This window comes from Paramormyrops kingsleyae, chromosome 10 (genome assembly GCF_048594095.1).
Source record: "Paramormyrops kingsleyae isolate MSU_618 chromosome 10, PKINGS_0.4, whole genome shotgun sequence".
Classification (NCBI taxonomy): domain Eukaryota; kingdom Metazoa; phylum Chordata; class Actinopteri; order Osteoglossiformes; family Mormyridae; genus Paramormyrops; species Paramormyrops kingsleyae.
The window spans coordinates 33,528,526-33,550,144 of NC_132806.1; the positions used below are offsets into that span (position 1 = coordinate 33,528,526).

General features: G+C 45.4%; 2 protein-coding genes across 10 annotated transcripts in view; one reads left to right on the forward strand and one right to left on the reverse strand.

The window, feature by feature from the left end:
• Positions 1 to 17,225, reverse strand: LOC111859587 (PRELI domain-containing protein 2). Of its 5 annotated transcripts, none has more exons than XM_023842400.2 (6): positions 16,341 to 16,570; positions 14,063 to 14,120; positions 13,514 to 13,587; positions 12,902 to 13,062; positions 7,389 to 7,494; positions 1 to 2,241 (listed from the first exon to the last, which is right to left on the reverse strand). In XM_023842400.2, exons 1-6 carry the CDS (start codon positions 16,431 to 16,433, stop codon positions 2,185 to 2,187), a joined length of 549 nt encoding a protein of 182 aa, XP_023698168.1. In that variant the 5' UTR covers positions 16,434 to 16,570; the 3' UTR covers positions 1 to 2,184. The 5 variants fall into 5 exon arrangements, with proteins under 5 accessions (XP_023698168.1, XP_023698169.1, XP_023698171.1 ...); XM_023842401.2 differs by having other exon boundaries at positions 16,201 to 16,404; XM_023842403.2 differs by lacking the exon at positions 16,341 to 16,570 and adding an exon at positions 17,183 to 17,225 and having other exon boundaries at positions 12,902 to 13,587.
• Positions 17,217 to 21,619, forward strand: part of sh3rf2 (SH3 domain containing ring finger 2) — a 20,234-nt gene continuing 15,831 nt past the window's right edge. For 2 of the 5 annotated variants that reach the window (XM_023842394.2, XM_023842399.2), the window contains exons 1-2: positions 18,509 to 18,610; positions 19,431 to 19,832. In XM_023842394.2, coding sequence (XP_023698162.2) covers positions 19,470 to 19,832 — 363 coding nt within the window. In that variant the 5' untranslated portion in view covers positions 18,509 to 18,610; positions 19,431 to 19,469. Of the gene's footprint in view, positions 17,329 to 17,438; positions 18,611 to 18,755; positions 18,968 to 19,430; positions 19,833 to 21,619 lie in introns of those variants that run through there. The other 3 variants (XM_023842396.2, XM_023842397.2, XM_023842395.2) reach the window with 3 other exon arrangements.

Sequence of the window (21,619 nt, forward strand, 5' to 3'; positions counted from 1 at the left end):
TATAATCATGCTCTTTATTTAAAAATAGCTTCAACAATGATGCATGTTGCGGACAATTAAACCTAAAAACGTACAAATAAATGCGTTTCACAACCTGATGGTTTGTTATTGATCCCAGTCCCTTATTTCAAGCCTGTATAATAATACTGAGGTCAGATAATCTGGTGATTTTAATACTGCCCGATACAGTCGGCAGTTTAAAAAACAAATGTAATAATCATGTATTTGTACAGGTACAGGTGTGCAGGAATTCTTTGGCTATCATGGATTTCATCTTGCCGTCCTGTGAGACAGACAGGTGAGAGCAAAGCCTGGGCTCTGAGCACCATCCACTCCACCCGTCGCGCCATTTGGTGAGGCGTCCACCTCACCCTACTCACGTCGAGCGTCAGACCATATAATGTTACTAGCAAACCGTAATGTTTAATAAAGCTGCCCAGCTCACACGCGTACCTTTGAAAAGCAGGCTGACGAATCTTCCCAAATGGCGGTAAACAAACAGCGATGGCATGGCTGTCACGCACGACTTCCTCACTCCCCCTAGGCTGCAGTTTGATAATAAGTGACAGACACAGAGACACATGAAATCCCCGTGGAAGGCTACAGACAACGCTATCATCCCTGATCACCATCAACCTCGCCTACGGTCAGCATGAGTCTCGCCATGACCATGTGACCGGTGTCCCCATGTGACACCACACAACGGGAAGGAGGCCGTCCATCCACAGCGGACGGGGGCCCGGGGTCCCCTCCGTTAGGGCCACAGCACGGCTCACAGCTGAAGAGGAGCGGTGCAGGCCATTCACGTCAAACGCCCTGAGGCGTCATGTGGAAACACCACCAAGGAAAGACGACTGGCAGGATGTGCGTGGGAGATAACCAGTGACCACCAGGATGCATGAGAGCTAACCAGTAAAAGGCAGGATCAGTGTGACAGGTAGCCTGTAACCGGCGGCATATGCATGAGCAATAACCAGTAACTAGGAGACAGAACTGGACACTGAAGCAGAGTGAGATGAACCGAGGACGTCAGTTCAGGGTATCAGCCTCCGCGGTGGTAAACAAGGTCTGTACGATCCAACATAAAATATATATAATCGTGTGATTGGTTATACACTCAGGTCAACACTATGTTCTGAACACTAGAGAGAATTTGAGAGGAAATAAAAACACTTTTTTCAGTTCAAACACCTCAATATTTCACATACAGAAACAATAAAGAGAATCACATTGCACAAAACAGCTGAGATCTCATTCTAAAGTACAACATGGTCTTTTAATACCCAGGAGTTATATTCATAGTAATTTGGCAAATAAAATTCCTCATTTGAATATTTTGAACATTATTGTACAACAAATGATTCTTCGGTTAAGGTAAAAAAAAAAAAAAAAAAAGGTTTGATGACAGGCATCAAGATTAGACTGAAGTGACTTTAAAATTTTGGTTGTTGCTGTTTCTAAGTGTGCTAGAAAATGTCACTCTGAAAGCTTCCCGTAATTGTCTCTAACTTTCCCGTACCTTTGGTTGTGAATCTTTAGTTATACATTCACTTTAACTGCAAAACATTTAACGTCTGTGTTGAATTCACCCTCTGTGTTGGTATGCCCCCTGGGATCGTGGCATGGGCATTGCTGCCATTAAATTTCATAATTATTCGTTTGGACCCCCCCACATTTAACATAAAATATTAGTTTTATGCCAGTGTGTCATCCCCCCCCCACCCCCATATTCAAAATGCTTCTGACGTCCCTGGATTATGGGAACCTTGGAATGAGACACATTGGCCACCTGTTCATTTCAATTTCCTCTGTGAATTTCTGTATTTCTTTAGCAGATTAACAGTTATAGGTAATGCTAGTGAAACTAGTATAACTCTTAAACGTGTAAATATGTATATGCACACTTTTTTATTTGGATAAGATTAGCTAAAGGTGTTAGCAAACGTGCGACTGCAGGAAACACAGCAAACACCTAGAGAACATTAACATCCATGATGGTCGAGCACCTGTGTCCGTGAGAAAATGGCTGTGTATTCATCAGACACATGGCTTATAGTAAAAAAATTCCCAAACTTCGAGATCAGTGACATCGTACGTCAGCATCATTTAAAAACTGAAGAAGCGATTCTTCTTAAGATATCCTCTTCGGGGAACAGGAGACGTTGGCTCCCAAATGGCAGCATTTCAGGAACATGGATGCCCAAATTTCTGCTCCAGGATAGTTTCCATGACCTGCACGCTCTTGGATTTTAGAAAGGAAAATGACGTTAGTACAGAAAACAGGAGAGAACAGGGTTACTGAAGCACCACTCAAGCACCACGGGGGTCAAAACCTCACCGAGAAGCTGAGAGGGCTTTTAATCTAATGTTTTACAGCACGTTCGCCTCATGACTATATGCCATGTGACCGATAGCCAATCACATTCACAGACTAGCAAAGGACTGAGCAGATGAAAATGAACAAATGAAACTCAAAGAAATAACATTAAACTATGACGTGCAGGATGTTTAATACCTTCCCACTTGTGTGGACTTGAAGATGATGACATCTTTACTAGCTGTCTGCTCCCACGCGTGTGGTTTCCATTTCTAACCTTCAGCTAAAATCAGTGCTTTGCATTCTTTTACCATAATTATACATTTAATTAGTTTTTATGTTAATTCACAAGACACACGTGACTGCATGCCTCGGAGCACCGTGTCTCAGCAGAGCAAACAGGTGCATGAAGACGCAAACTCTCTGATGTCGCCCTGACAACGAGCCTGTAATGGACTCATTCATCTCCTGAGCTCTACGAAACTTAGCAAATAGGTAAAAAAAATAAGCTGGAGACACAATTTATTGCAGACTGTCCATTGAATCCAAGACACCATCCACAGAGTAAAGAGAGACACCAACCCAGGCTGATCTGATTGAATTTTCTGTCCGGCGAGACACTGCCAGCCCATTCTGACAGATAGATGGAAGGGACTGGGTGATGTATGACTGCTTTATGAGCGCAAAATCAGAGCACGTACAGGGGCAAGAGCTGGTTCATGTTTCTTCACATTTCACAGAAAAGTAAGGAATTAATACACTTAATTTAAAGCGATTAAATGGCCAGATGCAATTAATCCACAGTTTGATATTTTCACTTCATCGTTACACAGAGAACCAATCAATTGGGGCAGTAATGATGAATCCTTAGCGCCACCTTGTAGGCTGATAGAGGAAGTTATTCTGCTCTATGTTAGTGTCACGGAGACCAAGACGATGTCACACAGCGTTCAGGCTGGACACAGACCCACTGTCAGACACTGCGTTGCCGGGACCGATCTCATGTTCAGAGGGTGAACATCTAGTTCATTTCATTTTACCCATAATCCCTGTTCAAAGAATCCAGTTAACTAGACAGACCCAAGCTTGTTGTTTCATTTATACGCGTAAACCTTGTTGGCTCCTGATTCCATTTATGACACAATGAATGAGTAAAACAGACAAAACAACAGAAACAGACCCTAGAGCTTTAACGTGGTAGTCAGTTGGTTGAAGGGATGCCGTCAGTACTGTGGACATCAAGCCTCGTGACTTTGGAGCTGAGCTACATTAATGTCCAGCATGCAGCACAGAAACATCACTCAGTCCCAGCAAACCCACCAGGAATCAGGTGAGCTCTGCAGGAGCCTTTTTAATGCGGAGGGTGATTCCCCTGCAAGCAGGGCAGTTAGAGAAATCCATGGTGAGTTTCTCTTTCAGTAACTCTGGCGTGAGCCATCCGAGCGCGACCAGGTAGACGCGCGGAGCGGCAATGCCACGCTAATTCAGACACGTTATGGAAAATCAGATTTCAGCTGGTGCAGAGCCAACTCTGTCAGTGGCGATTTCCACGGCCTTCCCAGAGTCCCCCGCCACACCCGAGAATAGCCATAGCAACAGGAGACAAGACAGGTCCGGCAAGACTGCACTGCTGCTATACACGTTGACTTACATTTGACGTTTTTCAAAGTGCAGTTCCATAACTCTGCAGAAAGGCACATGACCCTCACATTATAAATTAAAGACCTTATTCCAGTGCATTTCCAGAACTCTCCGGCATGTTCAAGCCCTAAATACCGACTTAGCATGCTGGTGTTTGATGCAGCCGAGCTCTTAGTAATGCTCAGGCAAGGCTTTAACTGTGATTTCACATATGCCAAGATCCCCTTTGGCCTTTATGTAAGATGGTAATCCTGAAGAAAGCCCTATTCTTGCAGTCTATTTATTTCGCAAACCGCAATATTTCAGCAGCAAAATGAAAGATGAAGAGATGTTATGGGATTAGGGGAGAGTCGGGCCACTGCGGTGATTCATAGTGATTCTAGCTGCACCTTGTCGCCGTGATGCTGCTCCTGAGAAGCTCCTGCTCCATTCTAGGGACACCTGTGTTTGTTCCGGCATGTCTGTCTGTCTGTCTGTCGCCCCCAACCTCCGGCATGTCTGTCTGTCTGTCTGTCGCCCCCAACCTCCGGCATGTCTGTCTGTCAGTCTATTACCCCCAACCTCCGGCATTTCTGTCTGTCTGTCAGTCTATTACCCCCAACCTCCGGTATGTCTGTCTGTCTGTCTATTACCCCCAACCTCCGGCATGTCTGTCTGTCAGTCTATTACCCCCAACCTCCGGCATTTCTGTCTGTCTGTCAGTCTATTACCCCCAACCTCCGGTATGTCTGTCTGTCTGTCTATTACCCCCAACCTCCGGCATGTCTGTCTGTCTGTCTGTCGCCCCCAACCTCCGGCATGTCTGTCTGTCTGTCAGTCTATTACCCCCAACCTCCGGTATGTCTGTCTGTCTGTCTGTCTGTCTATTACCCCCAACCTCCGGCATGTCTGTCTGTCTGTCTGTCGCCCCCAACCTCCGGCATGTCTGTCTGTCTGTCTATTACCCCCAACCTCCGGCATGTCTGTCTGTCTGTCTGTCGCCCCAAACCTCCGGCATGTCTGTCTGTCTGTCTATTGCCCCAACCTCCGGCATGTCTGTCTGTCTGTCAGTCTATTACCCCCAACCTCCGGCATGTCTGTCTGTCTGTCAGTCTATTACCCCCAACCTCCGGTATGTCTGTCTGTCTGTCTGTCTGTCTATTACCCCCAACCTCCGGCATGTCTGTCTGTCTGTCGCCCCCAACCTCCGGCATGTCTGTCTGTCTGTCTGTCGCCCCAAACCTCCGGCATGTCTGTCTGTCTGTCTGTCGCCCCAAACCTCCGGCATGTCTGTCTGTCTGTCGCCCCAAACCTCCGGCATGTCTGTCTGTCTGTCTGTCACCCCCAACCAACACACCTTCCACCCCAAACCCTCAAAACATGAAATTCCTGGAAAATAAGTCAGTCTCCAGCTGCCCCACTCTGGCCTCAGGCACTCTCAGGTTCCCAGATCCCAAACAAAAGGAAGCAATTTACCGATTATTCTGGGTTAATTGCTGCCTCAAGCCAACTGCAGTCTCAAAACGAAAGGAGATGCTGTGTTTTCTGAGGGCTGTGGTGTGGTTTACCTAGCACCCTTCCTCTCACACTCAGCCATCAGCGTCCCTGTGCGACTCGGGTGCTCGCAAGTCATTTTAAATCGAACTGCGATAAGACGTCCACTGAATGCGACCAGGCATTTAATGCTGCATTACTGCAGCACTCGGATCAATAGAAGACATTTGTTTCACATTTGTTTCATTTTAAAAAGATGGAGATGTTACAGGGCATGGCCCTCTGGAAGCCTCATTGTGTAGACCGAAGGGAAAATGATCATGAGAGTGACTGCATCACTGACTCAGAGTCAAAAACTGCAAAAGAGTCAGGACCAGGTGAGCTGATGGCGGTGTCATGGAATTACAATTACCAACAAATTACTAAACTGAATAATTGAACCAATTAAAAAAACCAACAAATATTGGCTAGAAAATCTAGAACAAAAAACAAATAAGCTAAACATTTTAGCAACATGTTAAATAAACTCAATAGTTACCAATTTCATACAGAAACTATATTACATGCCAGTCTAGTCTAATCTTGAAATAAAATATATATAAGTGTCATTTGCATGGGAATATGACAGTCCCATTAACTTGCCAAGAGGTTCAGGAATGAGGAGCTTGTTATGATGAGTCCATCACTGAGTAATTAACAGCAGTTTAATGGTACTAATTGTGACCACATTATATGAAGCCGTGATGAAATTACACAGATTAGGGCCGATGTGTGTCAATAATGAAACCATGAAACTACGCAAATGTAACTATTACTGTAAGTTACATTGTAGAGTGGTGTTTAATACAAGTAGTTCTCATAACCCTGAAAACAGACACCCCTATTACCCAGCATGCCCAGGCTGACTGTTTTAAAATGGTGGGGTGGTATGGCTCCGTGGCTTCGGACACTATGCCTGTGATTGGACATTCGCCGGTTCCCAGGGTGATGATGTCACCATCTGCCCCCCCCACCCACAAATCGCCCCATGGACTGGCTGACGCTGCTTTCTCAACTGTACGTCACTTCAGATAAAAGTGTCTGTTAAATAAGAAAATGTATGTATGTTTTGAGTTTTTTAAAAAACTGCGAAGAACAACCTGAATGGATGGAGAGTGGGCTAAACTGGCATTAGCCAATAGAAATGTTTCTCAGTAAGACACCTGCAATCATTTGCTGCCGCATGGAGTTTTGGGATGGGTGCTGACTGCGGTTCAGTGAGGCGTTACCTGCAGAAAGCGTCTCAGATCAATAGCAGGAGGTACCTTTGAACCTTAGGACCAAAGCCATGTATATAAACAGCGGCTTTTCCAAATCCCTCTGAGGAGGGCTGTACGTTTATGGTGTCTAACCCTAAGCCTGGGATACACATTTTACACTACAGTGATAGTTTGGTCATTGTTAGTCTGTTTTCATACTGATGTGGAATTAGACGTTACACTATAATACAAAACTAATGAATGGATTCTGTGTGGCTCACAAACTTACCAGTCTGGCCACTAATTAACATGGTCATAGGTAAACACTACAGCTTTATCAAGAAAAGATGCCTTAACATTTAGCTTGCTGTGTGCTGGCTGATTCCTTGATTGTGTTGGGAGTTTGCGCTGACACTAACACAGCAGTGAGGATCTGAGTCTCCTGGAGGCTCTCAGGCAATCCTGTGTAATGAAGTCATTTGTCAAACCTGACGTGAATGTTCTGGAAGGTTTTCAGGCTGATCTAATTCCATTAGGGACTTTGTAAATACGTCAAGGGAGTGTGTCACTATCATCACAGTGTCATCATAACCTGTACTCCTGCTTTCAGAAGGTCAGCACTGTGCTGTCCTCGATTCCGGGCCGGACCACGTCTTCTCAGTGGAAACCCGGCAGGCCTGATTCACCCAGACGGACACGAGCTCCAGGTCACGTCTTACCTTCTGTACTCCTTTGCTGAAGAAGGACTGAGCAAAGAGCTCAAACAGCCTGTTGAGTCGTCCCACTCCCGTCACAGTAACACTGCCTTTCTGGAAGAACTCCGTCCTGCACAGCAAGCACGTAACGTGTCAAACAAGGGGCAAAGGCATCTGAAAGAAGGAACAAACCCGAAACTAACCATGACTGAATAAAGAGACATTGTTTTTGTAGAACAGCATGTTGTGTTCATCATGATTTGGTACCAATAGGCTACTCATGAATTATTCGTATGCATGTGTAGAGCTATGACTGTGACGGTAATTTTATGTAATACTGTCATTAGTTCATTGAAGTTAAGAGACTTTAAAACAAATCCCTGCCTCCTGTCTAACATTCATCAGGGTGTCAGAAGTTGATTTGATCCACTACATTGGTGATTGAGTAAAGGAAAAGAGAGAAATTTGGCAAAGGCTTCCACACTAAAAATGACCCTTTCCAGCCAATGTAGCAAAAGCTACTACTTCTGTTTATTTCTCAGTATGGTGGATTATTATTATTTTTTATCATAAAGAAAGGAACACGGGAGGAGAGTTTTGTAAACTTGATCCATTAGTGTCTGATGGAAATATCAGTGAGAAGTGGTGTGTGTTTGAGCAAGAATATGATATATTTATAGCAGCCGCGCCCTCCGGGAACAACGCCTGCGTCAGAATCCATGATCACACTGAAACAGCGGCTCTGAAGCTATCGAGTGCGACTGTGCATTCGTGAATGCAACTGCTGTGTTCGCAGGAGAAGTAGAGTGAATACACACCATCGTAGAGACCAAATTGAGAGAGAACCCGGAATGTTTAAAAATGAGAATTCTGCAAACTATGCAACCTACAAATACACTTTACTGTGGGATGCCATAAATTCTGCAAAGATAACCAAAAGCCTGGTGAAAAACGGAAGCCTATGTGAGTGATTTAAGAAACAAAGCAATGGCATGCAGATGTTGCACTCGTGAGTTCAGAGACAAACTAGTATGCGGTGCTGTAAATGATGGAATCTGAGAAAATTCCTACTACATAACACTGGCCGAAACATTGTAAATTGTGCTAGTTTAACGCATTTGCAGATCTTCCAGCAGCTCTGCAAAACACTAATGTAGACAGCATGCACCATGTTATGAAAACGTGTCACTGAAACAAACGGCTGATCACAAAACATCACAGTTTACTGTCAATCGCAACAATTGTGGTGGCAAGCATGAAGCGACAAGGTAAACGGGTTTAGCCTGCAAGCAAGTTCAATCACTTTGAGAAAATGCGAAGATCCCTATAGCGGGCAGAATTAGTCTACACCAGGATTCGCCAATAGATGGCCGGTGAGAGTTGCACATAACGTGTTCCCTACTTGGCAAATTTTATACTCAGTGAGCACCGATCCCCCCACCCCACCCCACCCCCCTCAGCAATTTTTATCTGCAAATATAACAGCTTCAGTTGGCATAACAGAACAATATCTGGTGCAGTGGCCCTTGGCTTTGTGTTGGTGATAGAATTCAGCCCTCTGGAAAGAATAATTGGGGACCCCTGTTCTATACAGTGCGCATCAATAAGAAACCAGTTGAGCGTAAAGGAGCTACTGGTGCCAAGTGCAATGTTATTCCAGTGAAGGGAGCAACACATGGGAAGAAAACGCATCGAAACACATGAAGCTCGCAGCCTATGGCGAAGAAGAAATCCAGACGTTAGGTTAGATCCCGCTCTCTTGCCACTCATCACATCAAGTTCATGCCTTTCATTTGTAAAGCCTTGGTTAGCCTTACCAAACTGGGCTGATTACACTCAAGGATGTAGATTTGGGTCCAGACGGTAGGGACACGCCTCTCCCCATTTTCTGGGAGTTTGGGGGTGGAGTTGATTTGGTCCCTACTAGTGTTGGATCCAAACCAACGCCCTTGATTACAACCAATCGAGGTCCATCAGGTGGCAAGGAATACCAACAAGCAATTTACGATGATGCCCGTCCCTTTGCTGATCGGCTGGGCATATTCCCAGTCACCTACTCAATGAAACCTCACCAAGACATGCATCCTGTTTTCAAGCCGGTTATCAAGATTTCAGTAGCAGTAAAAGACAATGTGAAAACAGAAAGAATGGTCAACTTAGGTGTTCTCACTCCAGTTACAGGACCTACTGAAAGGATGTCATCAATGGTGGCAACGCATAAGAGGAATTCAGATCCTACACACATAGAAACAGATCATCAACTACTGGTTACGATACTTCACAGGCCCATCTATACAGCTCCAGCGAAGGCTCCAGTGCATGATGCAGAAGAACAACTTCGCAATGACTTACAAAGTTGGAAACACACAAATCCTTCCGATATGCTACTGTGCGCCCAACGGAAAGGCAGAGAACAACAGACTTATGAAGAGGCTGATTCTGAGGTCGCCATCCAGGCTCACATAAGAACATAAGAACATAAGAACTATACAAACGAGAGGAGGCCATTCGGCCCATCGAGCTCGCTTGGGGAAGCTCAGTGAGCTGAGAGGGCACACAGCTTGGGATCCTATCCTACAATATTTTCCATACAGAGATGAATCTTCTAGAGAGGGAGGCGGAGTTGTGGTGAAAGGCACAAAGGTCGGGGTCCCCACATCCCTGCAAAAAGTCTGCATGAGGACATGCTGGCATGGAACGTAAAAGTGCAGAGCTTGTGTTCCAGCCATCAGTAAGCAACAGCCTGAAGCCACATCAACAAATAGCGCCATTTCGATTGCATGCCGCTTCAGACCTGTCCTAGTCGCCTGTTGTACCCGATATCTTGGAAAGGAAGGGCCAACGTTAGCTGGTGGTGGTCGACTTCAACTCAGGCTGGTCTGAGACAGACCTACATCGCAAGCTGACATCAAGTCAGATCACAACGCTCAAAAGCGACTTCTCAGTGCGCAGAAGTCCACCTAAGATTATCTCAGACAAAGGAACTCCGTCATGCCTTTGCCTGTCCCTCCAAAAGCACTATCCCCACAGCAGCTTATTATTTTCATGATATATCATACTATTTCATAAATAGTCAGGTCAAAGTCTATACTAAAGAAATGTAAAGACAGGTTGCACAGGTTTAAATTAATATTATACAACAATGTCTGTTTTCTGGAGGAACCAACGGGTCTAAAGAAAGAGGATGAGGAATACAGTCTTGTGTTCATCTTGGTTTGCTCCTCATGGGCCACCGTACTATGCCGGTGTTATTAGGACACATGTGCAGGGAACATGGTGAGGACAGTTCACGTCTGCAACACTGTCATCAGATCACTGAAGGTAAAAGACTTTAAAACAAACTCCTGCCCCCCCCCATCTCAACAGTCAACAGTTGTAAAGCTTCAGATGCGCAGAAGCCACAGACAGAGGTCAACACTGTTTATGAATTCTGACCCTACGGATACAAACACAGTGAATTAGTTTATAAAAAAGCCTCGCAGAAATACAAAACTACTGGCCATGGCTGAAGGGTGACAAGCCCCCATATGTGCAAAGGCATTTCAGATTTGGGGGTGTCCCGCCCCCCCCGGAGGCCTCACAGCCCACCGTGAGCCTTCTTGGGAGTGATAAGAGTCTAAGACCTGCGTAGCTTCTCAGGCTCACAGACGTCGTGGCAGAAGCTTCCAGAACTCAGCGGCAGAAGACTGAGGAGAGTCCACCCTGCGCTGAGCCTGTCCGTCCAGTCAGTGTTACAGCGGATGCTTTCTCGCTCACAAGACACCCCCCCCCCCTCCCCCCGAAGGATTCCAAGGCAGATACAAAACAAAGAAAAGAGTTAGACCCCCCGCCTACCCCTCGTAGAACGGCATCCTGTCTACACAACACGATTGAAGCGGCTGCACATGGGAGATCGGCTCCTCGGATTTCCTGCGAGGGCATTTGCGGGGCGCAGCGTACGGCTGACGGTGCAGCCTGTTCGGGGATCCCACCATCCTGACCGGCCGCCACACTCACTGCTTCTCCAGCTCCGCCCCCCATGGACAGCTTAGCCCAACGGGCTACGGGAGAGATATCGGGAACGTCGAAATCAGAGCTCACGGCTGAGGCGGGCTGACGTGAGGCCGCATTATTGTCAGGTATGTAACTCGACCGCAAAACCACTGCCCTCCTGCAGCCGTACTGGATTTACAGCCTGGGACGTTTCACTGATACTGAGATATTATGCCCACCAGTACATACTCTGTGTGCTAAAGTAACAACACAAGCCCTCAAAACAGACCCATATTCAAGCATCAATCAAATTAATGCATAACGAAACACATGTATAGCATAATAAAATTATATTTGGGAAGAAAATTAAATAAAGGATACCACCTGCTAGAAGGGTTTCAGCACTTTGAGACATTACAACTGTAACATTACAATTACAACTGTAACATTACAATTACAAAACGTCGCAGTCCAATGAAAAGCAAGTATCTCCAAAAATCCATTATTTTAGTAAAAAAAAAAAAGCATTTTCTCTGAAATTACTTTACAAAACAAACCTAAAACAACGCAATGCGACACCCTTAACACCACAAATAGAAACCTAAATGTTGCCAGTTTCAATATTTACAAGATACAAACTAATCTCAGTTTACATTCACAATCATCAGTGATGTTAGTTAGCTAGGTATCTAGCTATTGACTTTAAGTTGTTGAAAGCGATGTAAAGTAATTCATACAAACGACCATCGTGAAAACAAACATTAACTAGTACAAACACAAATGCTAGTTAAACAGATGACTTCATAAAACATCTTTTCATTGGTTATTACATTTCAAACGCCATCAAAAGGCAGAGAACAGGCATGTTCCACCTAGAGGACAAAGCCCAGTTTTTGTCCATCGTGACAAATGCAGTTTTCATCGGACAGCAACAAAAACCAGAGCATCAAATCTGTCTCCCTCCCTGCCAAAGACACAGTGAGCGCCTTACATGTGGGAAAAGCAGGGTTTGCAGAAAGTAAGGCCTAAACAACTTCTGTCTGTGCCTGTAATCCCAGGCTGACAGGAAGGCGAACGGAGATGATCCAGTGAAATACAGCAGATTGTGTACATCTCTAACAATGCAGTGAGCCAAATACCATCACTGCCTACTACTTACGACTAGTTTTCATAAGTGAAATGTTATGTGGCTACATGCTGTGCACGAGCCATGCAATACAGTGTTTCATTCCCACAGGATCCACTGCGATTAGACACCTTTGACATTTCAGAAGAGGGCTAAAGACTCCTTACGCATTTCTCTTTAAAATGCCAAATCCCCCCAGCGTGAAATGGATCGAGAACGGCACAAAATGTCAAAATAAATTCATTACGATTAATGAAGTTCAAAGCCCTGAGGAGCAAAAATACATAAATCCATAAATAAAGCTGATTATACCGCTGTGCATGAACGACCCAGGAAAAACATGGACAATATCACACAGAATTTAATTTTTTTTTACCATAACAACCCAAACAAGTACATGAAAATGTGGAGATGAGCACCAGTGATACGGCAGACATACCAGTTGGGGTTAGCTGGGCTTTCCTTGAAGACGGACACCTCCTGCAAGGTCGCGAACTGAGTCCAGGTCAAGCAGCGGCTCTTGATGTTCATGGTCTTCTGCTTCAGGTCCAGCCAGGACTCCTCTTCCAGAAAGACGTCGTCAACGTCCATCACGGTCAGCTGCAGGTCAAGCAGACACCAGGGGCTGAGGAGTGGCCCGCAAAGGCCGTCAAACTGCAATCGGTTTGGACGCCACGCTGGCGTGAGGACACTGCATCTACAAGACAACATCCTCCAGTGGCCGACTGCCAACATCTCAACAAGATACCGGGCAACTGTTACCATGGACACCAGGGTACCTAACCATAACCCTAACCCTAACTTAACCTAAGCCTAACCTAACCCTTGAAAGGTGTGGGATGTGCATAGTTCCAGATCACTAGGCACCTTAGCACAGGTCTATCTACAGAACACTATGGCTTTGGTAATCTTTACAAACAAGTAGCCCTGTTCTGTGGCTAAACCACATTTTAATACTGCAGAATGTGAGCTTCTAAAATGATGAAGGGCAGTGTCTGTCTGACTGATGTTTTCAGGAAAGTGTGTCCATGTGGTGCAGGTGAGCGGAGACCTTTCTGAGGATGCTGGGCAGTACGTTATTGCAGACCGCTATCCTCTTTCTGTAAACAATCCCGGAAACATGATCTGAAAGGAAAAAGCCAGTGCAACGCGGTTAAAGGACTTTTCTATTTTGTAACTTGACTCCTGGAGCTCAGAACTGCACACAGCGCTATATAAAAACGCTAATCATCCGTATCGGTGTTTTTCTTTGCCCCCCCAGACGCTCCACAATTTTGCTCCATCCCAGTGCACCAGAACCAATCAATCAAGCAATCAAGAACATGGAACACCAGGTACAGGTGTGCTCAGAGCCGGGAGGGAGCAAAAATGTGGACATTTTGAGGGACCCCAGGACTGGGTTGAGAAATGTCTATATGGTAAATACATCAGCTGTTATTATTTTCATAGTTTGTTTTTGTACCTTGACTATAAACACTACAGATTATATTTACCTAACTCTCTCTAGCTCCCTCTAGCTGGAAACATGCGCTACAAAGTCTATACCACACAAAGGCGCTTTTGTCTTTGATGTACGTTTTGGCACAAAGGCGACAGGTACCTCTTTTCTCCTCCACCGTCTTGATGCCTCTCACATCCTGCTCGAGAGGTGTCGGGTACTGCCACGCAGACGGGTGCCGCGTTCACACAGAAAACACACATGAATCACGGTGAGACTCACTTTGGGCTTCTAAAACGCACGTCCTATGGGCGGCTTTCTGAGATGAAAGTTTAACGCTTTCTTAAAAATTTAAATGGATGTCTTAAACTTTCTGTCTACAGCAAAAAGTGGATGAATAATTCATTCCTGGGCGATGGCGGGGGGGGGATGTAAGAAAAGCCATCTCTGATTTGGAAGCTGCATCTAAGGCCAGATATCAAGCAATTAACAAGGGATGCCTGACTTTAAATGAACAGGACAAAACAAGCGTGGCCACTGATTCTGTAAGCGTAGCTGTCTGGGTCTCGCCAGGGATTCCGTTTCTCTGTGGGAGGATCTGTCTCTGACATGCGCAGTAGGTGCCAGGTGATGCATACTGAGCACCGTTTAGCATCTCATGCAATCAAACCCCGTCCAGGCAGACTGTTGCACTGCTTGCAGTCATGCTCAAACATCTCAGTTTAACAGCAATCTTACACGCTGCATTCACTGTAAAATAAACATGCCGTTTCCCCCATCCCGTGATTGTGGCCAGGAGACACCACAAACGAGGGCCTCTGTATCGATATACACTTGACTCTTCTGCTGAAGGGGAAGCTCTACACACTTCTGAAGGCAGCTACATTGAGGCATCGTGTCCAACCTGATTCCTGTGGCAGAGTCACATTACTTTTTAAAATACGATGCATGCAAACTCAGGTGCACAGCTTACGCAAGAGCTGCTGATTTTCAGTGCCACTGAGGTAGTGTGCTAATTAGGTAATTACTCATTTTAAATAAATGTCACCTTTTACAAGCAGAAAATAATAATAATAATAAAAAAACCCTATAGATCAATGAGGATAGGAAAAACAGCTAAGGATGCTGTACTTTGGGGAACACCTGAGAGACCACAACAGAGGCACATGGCTGCGAGAGGAGGTGATGATCGTCAACCAACTGGATAAATACCAGTTAAACAGCTCCTTAAAGGCCCGGGGACCTAGGAATCTCATCACATGCACTATCCGCAAATACTGAATTAACGTTTGTTTTTATGAAAATAAATAGTCAGCCATCCGTTCGTCTAATAACCATTCATCCAGCGGGGGCAATAAAGACTCACTGCTTATACATACGGTAATTACCTATTAGTCCACTAGCAGTGTACAAGTTTTGGAGAAGAAAACACGATGAAATACAACGTTAAGATGCTTTATTTTAATAACACATTTGCGTCCCCAGTTATATGCCGTAAATTGTGACTGTTGTATTGTTATTTAGCGTGAACGGCGTGGATCGCTAACGTTTATAAAGCGCATTTTTACAGGCATGCTTATCGTGCTGCATGGGCGAAGGGGCGCATCTTTTCCTGTATTTCTAGCAAAATTACTGACAGTAAAGTGACCATCTGAAAAGGTGTATCTAAGGTTATTTTTGCAGGGAAGGGACTGGAGGATCAGCCATGCTGGCGATCGCATACAAATGCAGGGATGAATACGCAAAAAGTACGGACTGATCGGGTGAGGTGCCCGGCATAACCCGGCAGGCCACTTCGCGCTGGTCCCGGTCCCGTTACCGCGGAGAGCCGGAGGTGAGCGTCCGTGTGCGGCAAGACAGACGCGCCTATGCGGCGTAGCCTTTAACATCGGACATCTCGTCTTAAAAATAACCCCGTTACAGTAAAGTACAGTACAATACAAAGACTACTAAACAGTTCCACCATTAGTACATAATATGATTAATGAGTAAAATACGCACAAATCTAAAAATTAACCAGAATAAACCGACCTGGTTTGTTTTTGTCATTACATTGTATTCTGTTGGCCTTAAAACATTTCATCTATATCGACACTTTAAAACAGGTTGTACAACTCAGTTAACTTTTCTTTAAAGTTGAAAACTGAGGTGTTTTTAAAAATTTAATAGAAGTGCCCTTCAATAAGCGGAGTGCATTTTATTTTATTTCACATTTGCACTCTGATCTATTAAAAGTACCTGGAGTAGTTGCACATGTGGACATTCACAGCACTACGGACTGGCAGCGAGTCACACTTTACCTTGTTCAGATGCATGTCTACCACGCGCTCAAAGGGGTATCTGTACATTTTTCTTATTTCGATCGTAATAACCATTTTTGCATATTAATAACAGGAACAACTCTAATAATTTCTTAAATATATCTAGAAAGGTGTAATACCGAAAGTATTGGCTTTGTAACGTGAACTTGCCACAGTAAGACGCCAGGCCAAGTTCTCCTAAAATATCGCGTGATCTGACCGCACGGACCCATCGCGTATTTGTAGTTCAGTCAAAGCTTGTAAAATGTGGCCTTTATTGTACAGCGTGAAATCAGGCTGCCGTCTGTAATGTTACAGTAAAGCAGCGATTCGCAAGACACTCCCTGACACGCTTCTTAAAGCCATCTCCACAAACGATTAAGCCGAGTTTCCATTGCTTAAAATACTGCGCCATGGGTAGTTGAAGCACATTATAATTCGACTGCACATATATCTTATATTTCTAATTCATTATTTTGTCAGGCAGATATAAGAAAATTAATTCCATTAAACCGACAAGAAGTGAAATATTTTGCAATGTTATCTCGCTCGGCCAGATGTGTTCGCTCTGCCATTGCCTGTGCCGATACTACTTCACAACGAAAGCGCTGTGAGTCCGTGTCATTTAACTGAAGCAGTGATCATAAACATCCAGCGTCAGCAGGAGAAGAATTTCGCTCCTTGTGGAAAATTATTGATTGCATCTGACTTTACATTCAAATAAACAAACAAACAAACTGCAACTGGGATATGAGACAACCCATCAAGATTCGTTAGTTATGTTGATTATTTATATGCTTCGAAAAACACAAGACTAGGTACTAAAGCAAAGCAGTAGACAAGGTTCGACAGAAATTATTGGTCACGGCATTTTTCAGTCACATGTTTTTGACTTCGATGCATTTAAGAGGCATTTAAGATAACTTCCTTAGAGTTTCCGCGCCGGGAATAACCCTTTGCACACGCGGGCGGCTGTACGCACCACCTTACGAAACGTGCAGTCGAAGCTGTGCCGCCTTCAGTCCACTAGAGGGCGGACGTGCACCTGAATACGCAGACATATCCAGGGCCATTAATGCCTGCTTTAACTGCGCATACAGAGACGTCTGCTTTCGGGCTGCGGTACAGGTAAAACAAACGCCGCCTCTTTCATGAGCACTTGGCTCATGCGTTTGCAAGTGATACATTTATAATATTACCACCTCTGGGGGGTTTAAGTGGGTTGCATTTAGGATATTGGATAAAACCAAAAGAACAGTAACTCTTTGTTACTGCCACACAGACTGTAGCACAGGGCTATTCAACTCACGGTCCTCAAGGGCCAAGCCCTGCTGGTTTTCCAGCCTTTCTTCACCTGTGAGCCAGGTGTGAAGCCTCTGACCAATCAGAATCAGTAATTATTAAACTAACTACCTGGGAGAACTGAAAACAAGGCCTGGATTTCGAATCGAGGGCCTGAATTGAATAGCCCTGCTGTTGTACATCACAAAATAACCAATAGGCCTGCATTAAAAATTCCAAGATGGATGTATTAGTGAATATACAGAAACTTCAAAATTGCATTTGATTGTGTATTTGATTCGCTTTCAAAAAATAATCAAATCCATATCACCAAGCTGCCGCAACACGCAGGGTCGGGTGATCCCGCAAAATATTCAGCTTATTGTTCAGTATTGTCAAATTAATTTCACAGCTTACTTGTTTACAGACCCATTCTATGTAAAAAAAAAAAAAAAATCATTGCAATGTTCAGTAATATCCGCAAATGATTGCAATTGGGCTGTTATTAGCTTTTATGCTTAGAGCTTGTCCTGTAGTGGTCTGCCCCCTGACCTGAGCTTAGAAACTCAGTGCTCAACCACCAAATATCCCTGCTGTCCATCAACGCATTTAATATGAACTATATACGCCAGCCATTTTCTACAGGCCCACATACAATAAGGTTGCACGTCTCACCTGAAATCACTTTAGTGAAATATTCAGCCCTGTGAATGGTTCATCAATATTCAGTGCTGTTCTTTTCGGGTTGAAAACGACGGATTTATATTTATAACATGGACTGAGCATAATACGCTGTTCATTTTTTTATTCAATTGCCAAATGTCATTTTTATTCAATGTTTCCATAAGGGTTCAATATTTAAACATAGGCCTACGCTAAACACCTCAAGGTAATACACTGTGGTGCAAAGATGTAGACTAGCCGCTTTTACGTCTTTTCCTTTTTGCACATGCATTTCTCCGCATGCATTGCGCAGATCTCACTGTGCCCCGGTCTGACTCCCGCAGCCACTTAAGGGTTAAGCATCGCGAGCCTGTAAGTTGACACTTGTGATTAAGCGCATAGTTTTTGAACTGTCCGCTTCGAAGAGGAGATTATTGTCTGAGCTGCATGCCGACGAGAGGGCAAGGTTAGTTTTATTTTATAAAACATGGATTTCAGCTTCCAGTGTGCTAGACGATGTAATGTGTGTTTTATGTTCGTCCTGTCGGGGGGGGGGGCGGAGGGGGATCGCGCTGATTTCCGTGTACTCTCCTTTCTCACAGGGTAACCTCACCTGATTCAAGGGGCATGTGGATAAAATCATTTTCTCCGATCTCTCTTGGATGGCAAACGTCCGATTTAGTTGTAAATGATTTCATTCGGAGTACATAGATCCGGATCGGGGCGGCTTGTTCCCCTTTTACTTCCTATGTCCCGCACGTAAATGCTGACACCTGTTTACCGGCAATGGCTGACATAGCTTTCTCCTGAGGCGACCTTAAAAGTTAGTAATATAAAAATTTGTAGTTTTAAGTGCAGGTTATTGTCCAGACCGTCTTCCTGGGACGTTTTGTCTGTATTGTGTGTGTGTTTTTCCTGTTTGACTTGCGTGTTGTGTTTACATCCAAATGGCCAAATCATGTAGGCTGCGACAGATTCCTCAGTGTTAAGCAGAATAAAAGTAGTTTTAGTTGGGAAGGAAGCCTTGAGATGTTCGTTTCTCGATTGATACTTGTCATGTATTATTTAGTATAAACACACAGTTAAAGCAGAAATAAAAGATTAATGTCTTAAATTTGGGACTAAACCATGTTTAACAGTTAAAAAGCAAGAAAACACCTAAACCCTTAGCCTTTTAATGGATAGTGGAGGACTTTCAGAATGTTTAACTAAACATATATTCTTGACAACTGATGACAGTGTGTAATGTAATGCATATTTAAAGTGTTTCTGAATTGTTCCTCCAGAATGCTGGCGCCTCTGTGATCCATGAGGCGTGAGGGAAGATGCAGGAGGAGCTGTCCGTGTTCGACTTGCTGGAGTGTCCCCTGTGCTTGGAGCCGCTGGACGCGACAGCCCGCGTCCTGCCATGCCAGCACACCTTCTGCAAAGCCTGCCTGCGGAAGCTGGCCAGCTGCTGCCCCGAGCTGCGCTGCCCCGAGTGCCGCGCGCTGGCACCGGGGGGTGTGGAGGAGCTGCCCGCCAACGTCCTGCTGCTGCGGCTCCTCGAGGGCCTCCAGCGGGGCCCCAGGGGGGCGAGCAGCAGGAACAGGCCCCACTTGGCCCGGAATTATTCCCTAAGGAGAAGCAGGGAGGCTCGCTACTCCGCAGCCCGACCGGCACAAGGGCGTAAGAGCACTCCTGACAGGGCAAGTAATCACCTCTAATCCCTCGTTCTCTCGGTAATGAGTCACTGAACTGAACACAAGCTGCTTTTACCCCTTGACTCTAATCACCTTGTACCAGAACCACACCAAGCTGAACGCTGTAGCTCCGCCAAACAGAATTATGGCTGAAAGGTGCCGACCCTGGATCTGTACAAGGCCTGTGTTCCTCATTTAATTATAGGCTTGGAAGCCGGCTGACGACGTTTTGTGTGGTTGATCTGTTAGTGAGGATCTTTGCATCGCTGCTCAGCCCAAACTGTGAAGCAGCGTTTCCCTGCCAGGTGTTCAGGGAGCCGCAGACAGTCCACATTCTTGCAGCTGGGAGGGAGCAAAATCGTGGACTGACTGGGGAGGACCGGACTGGGAAACACTGCTGCAAAGAACTTAATACTCTTAGAGTCTGACCAGTGACCGTAATAAAATGGTGAGAGCTGAGGCCGTTGCGCAGAGATCTGTCCGTTGTGCCGGCCCAGAAGTGGCGTACGTACACATCTGTGCGTTTTTCCAACAGGACGGACGGGTTGTTCCTCCCGTTTGTGTAGCTGGCTGTCCGCCCTCCAATCACGCTGCTGTCTGTCACTCCAACAACAAGGATGCCGTTGTGCAGCCTCTCACGGTGTCTGCAGGCGCTCACCTGGCGTCTCGGGAGGGGCTGTTCGGGACTGACGTGGGTCACTGGGGTGGTGCACCGCCTAGCACTGTCACCTTACAGCGATGGAAAGCAGGGTTCGAACCGCCACCCTGACTCTGTGTGCGTAGAGTTTGCATGTTCTCCCTGTGGTGCTTTCCCCCATGAAGCGGAGACATGGTAAGGTGAACCGGAGTCACCAAATTGCCCTGTGATTGGTTGGCACCTCATCCTGGGTTATTCGGTGCCTTGTGCTCATAGCGTTTGAGATCGACTCCAGACTCCTGCTTGCCTGCGTTGTCGGTATGGATGTGTGTCACCTGTTTATGTTTCACTCGGGGATTCTCCAGAATTTTCTAACTGGACATCCTGTTGCTGGCGTGGGACTCGCTTGCGCTGTGCCATCTCTGAATTGTTCGTATTAATATCATTAATTTACCACACTGCTTGTCTGGTTAAGGTCTTATTGCCAGGTAATTTACAAATGTTGCTTTGTGAGTCGGTGGTCTGTAGTAAATGTCAGTGCATCGTAGGGGTGACTCCTTTGTTAAAGATTGGTGATCAGGGTGATGATAGGAGTCTATGGCCTACTGGTCTGGGAAGGGCCTGGAGCCGGTCTCAGGCGGCAGAGAGAACACGTGCACACGCATGCGCACACATATTCTTGATAGGCGGTTTAGGCACAGCAGTGAGACTAACTATGTGTCTTTGGACAGCAGGGACAACTGGCTCCATGCAGAGCGAAGGTGGGATTCGAACCTACAGCCCTGCTGGTGTGAACTGCACAGCCATGTCAGTGGTACATATTAGGTATCCATTTAGATGTGGATCTTCCGTGGCCAGTTTTGTTGGCTGTGACTGCCTCATAACCCCAAAGAAGGGGTGGGACAGTGGGGTTACCTACCCCAGTTCATCAAGGCCTTATTTAATCAAACAGGCAGCAATTAAGTAACCAGTAGGGCCTTAAATCCGTCTGATTGACAGCACATTTTAGACCTGCCCACTGTTCGTAAGTAACCAGTGGGGGCTTAAATCTCCCTGATTGACAGGGCATTTCAGACCCGCCCACTGTTGGTCTTGAAACCCAATTTCTTCCATCACTACCCACGAGTGGGATAAGATCAGGTTCGTTTATTATACA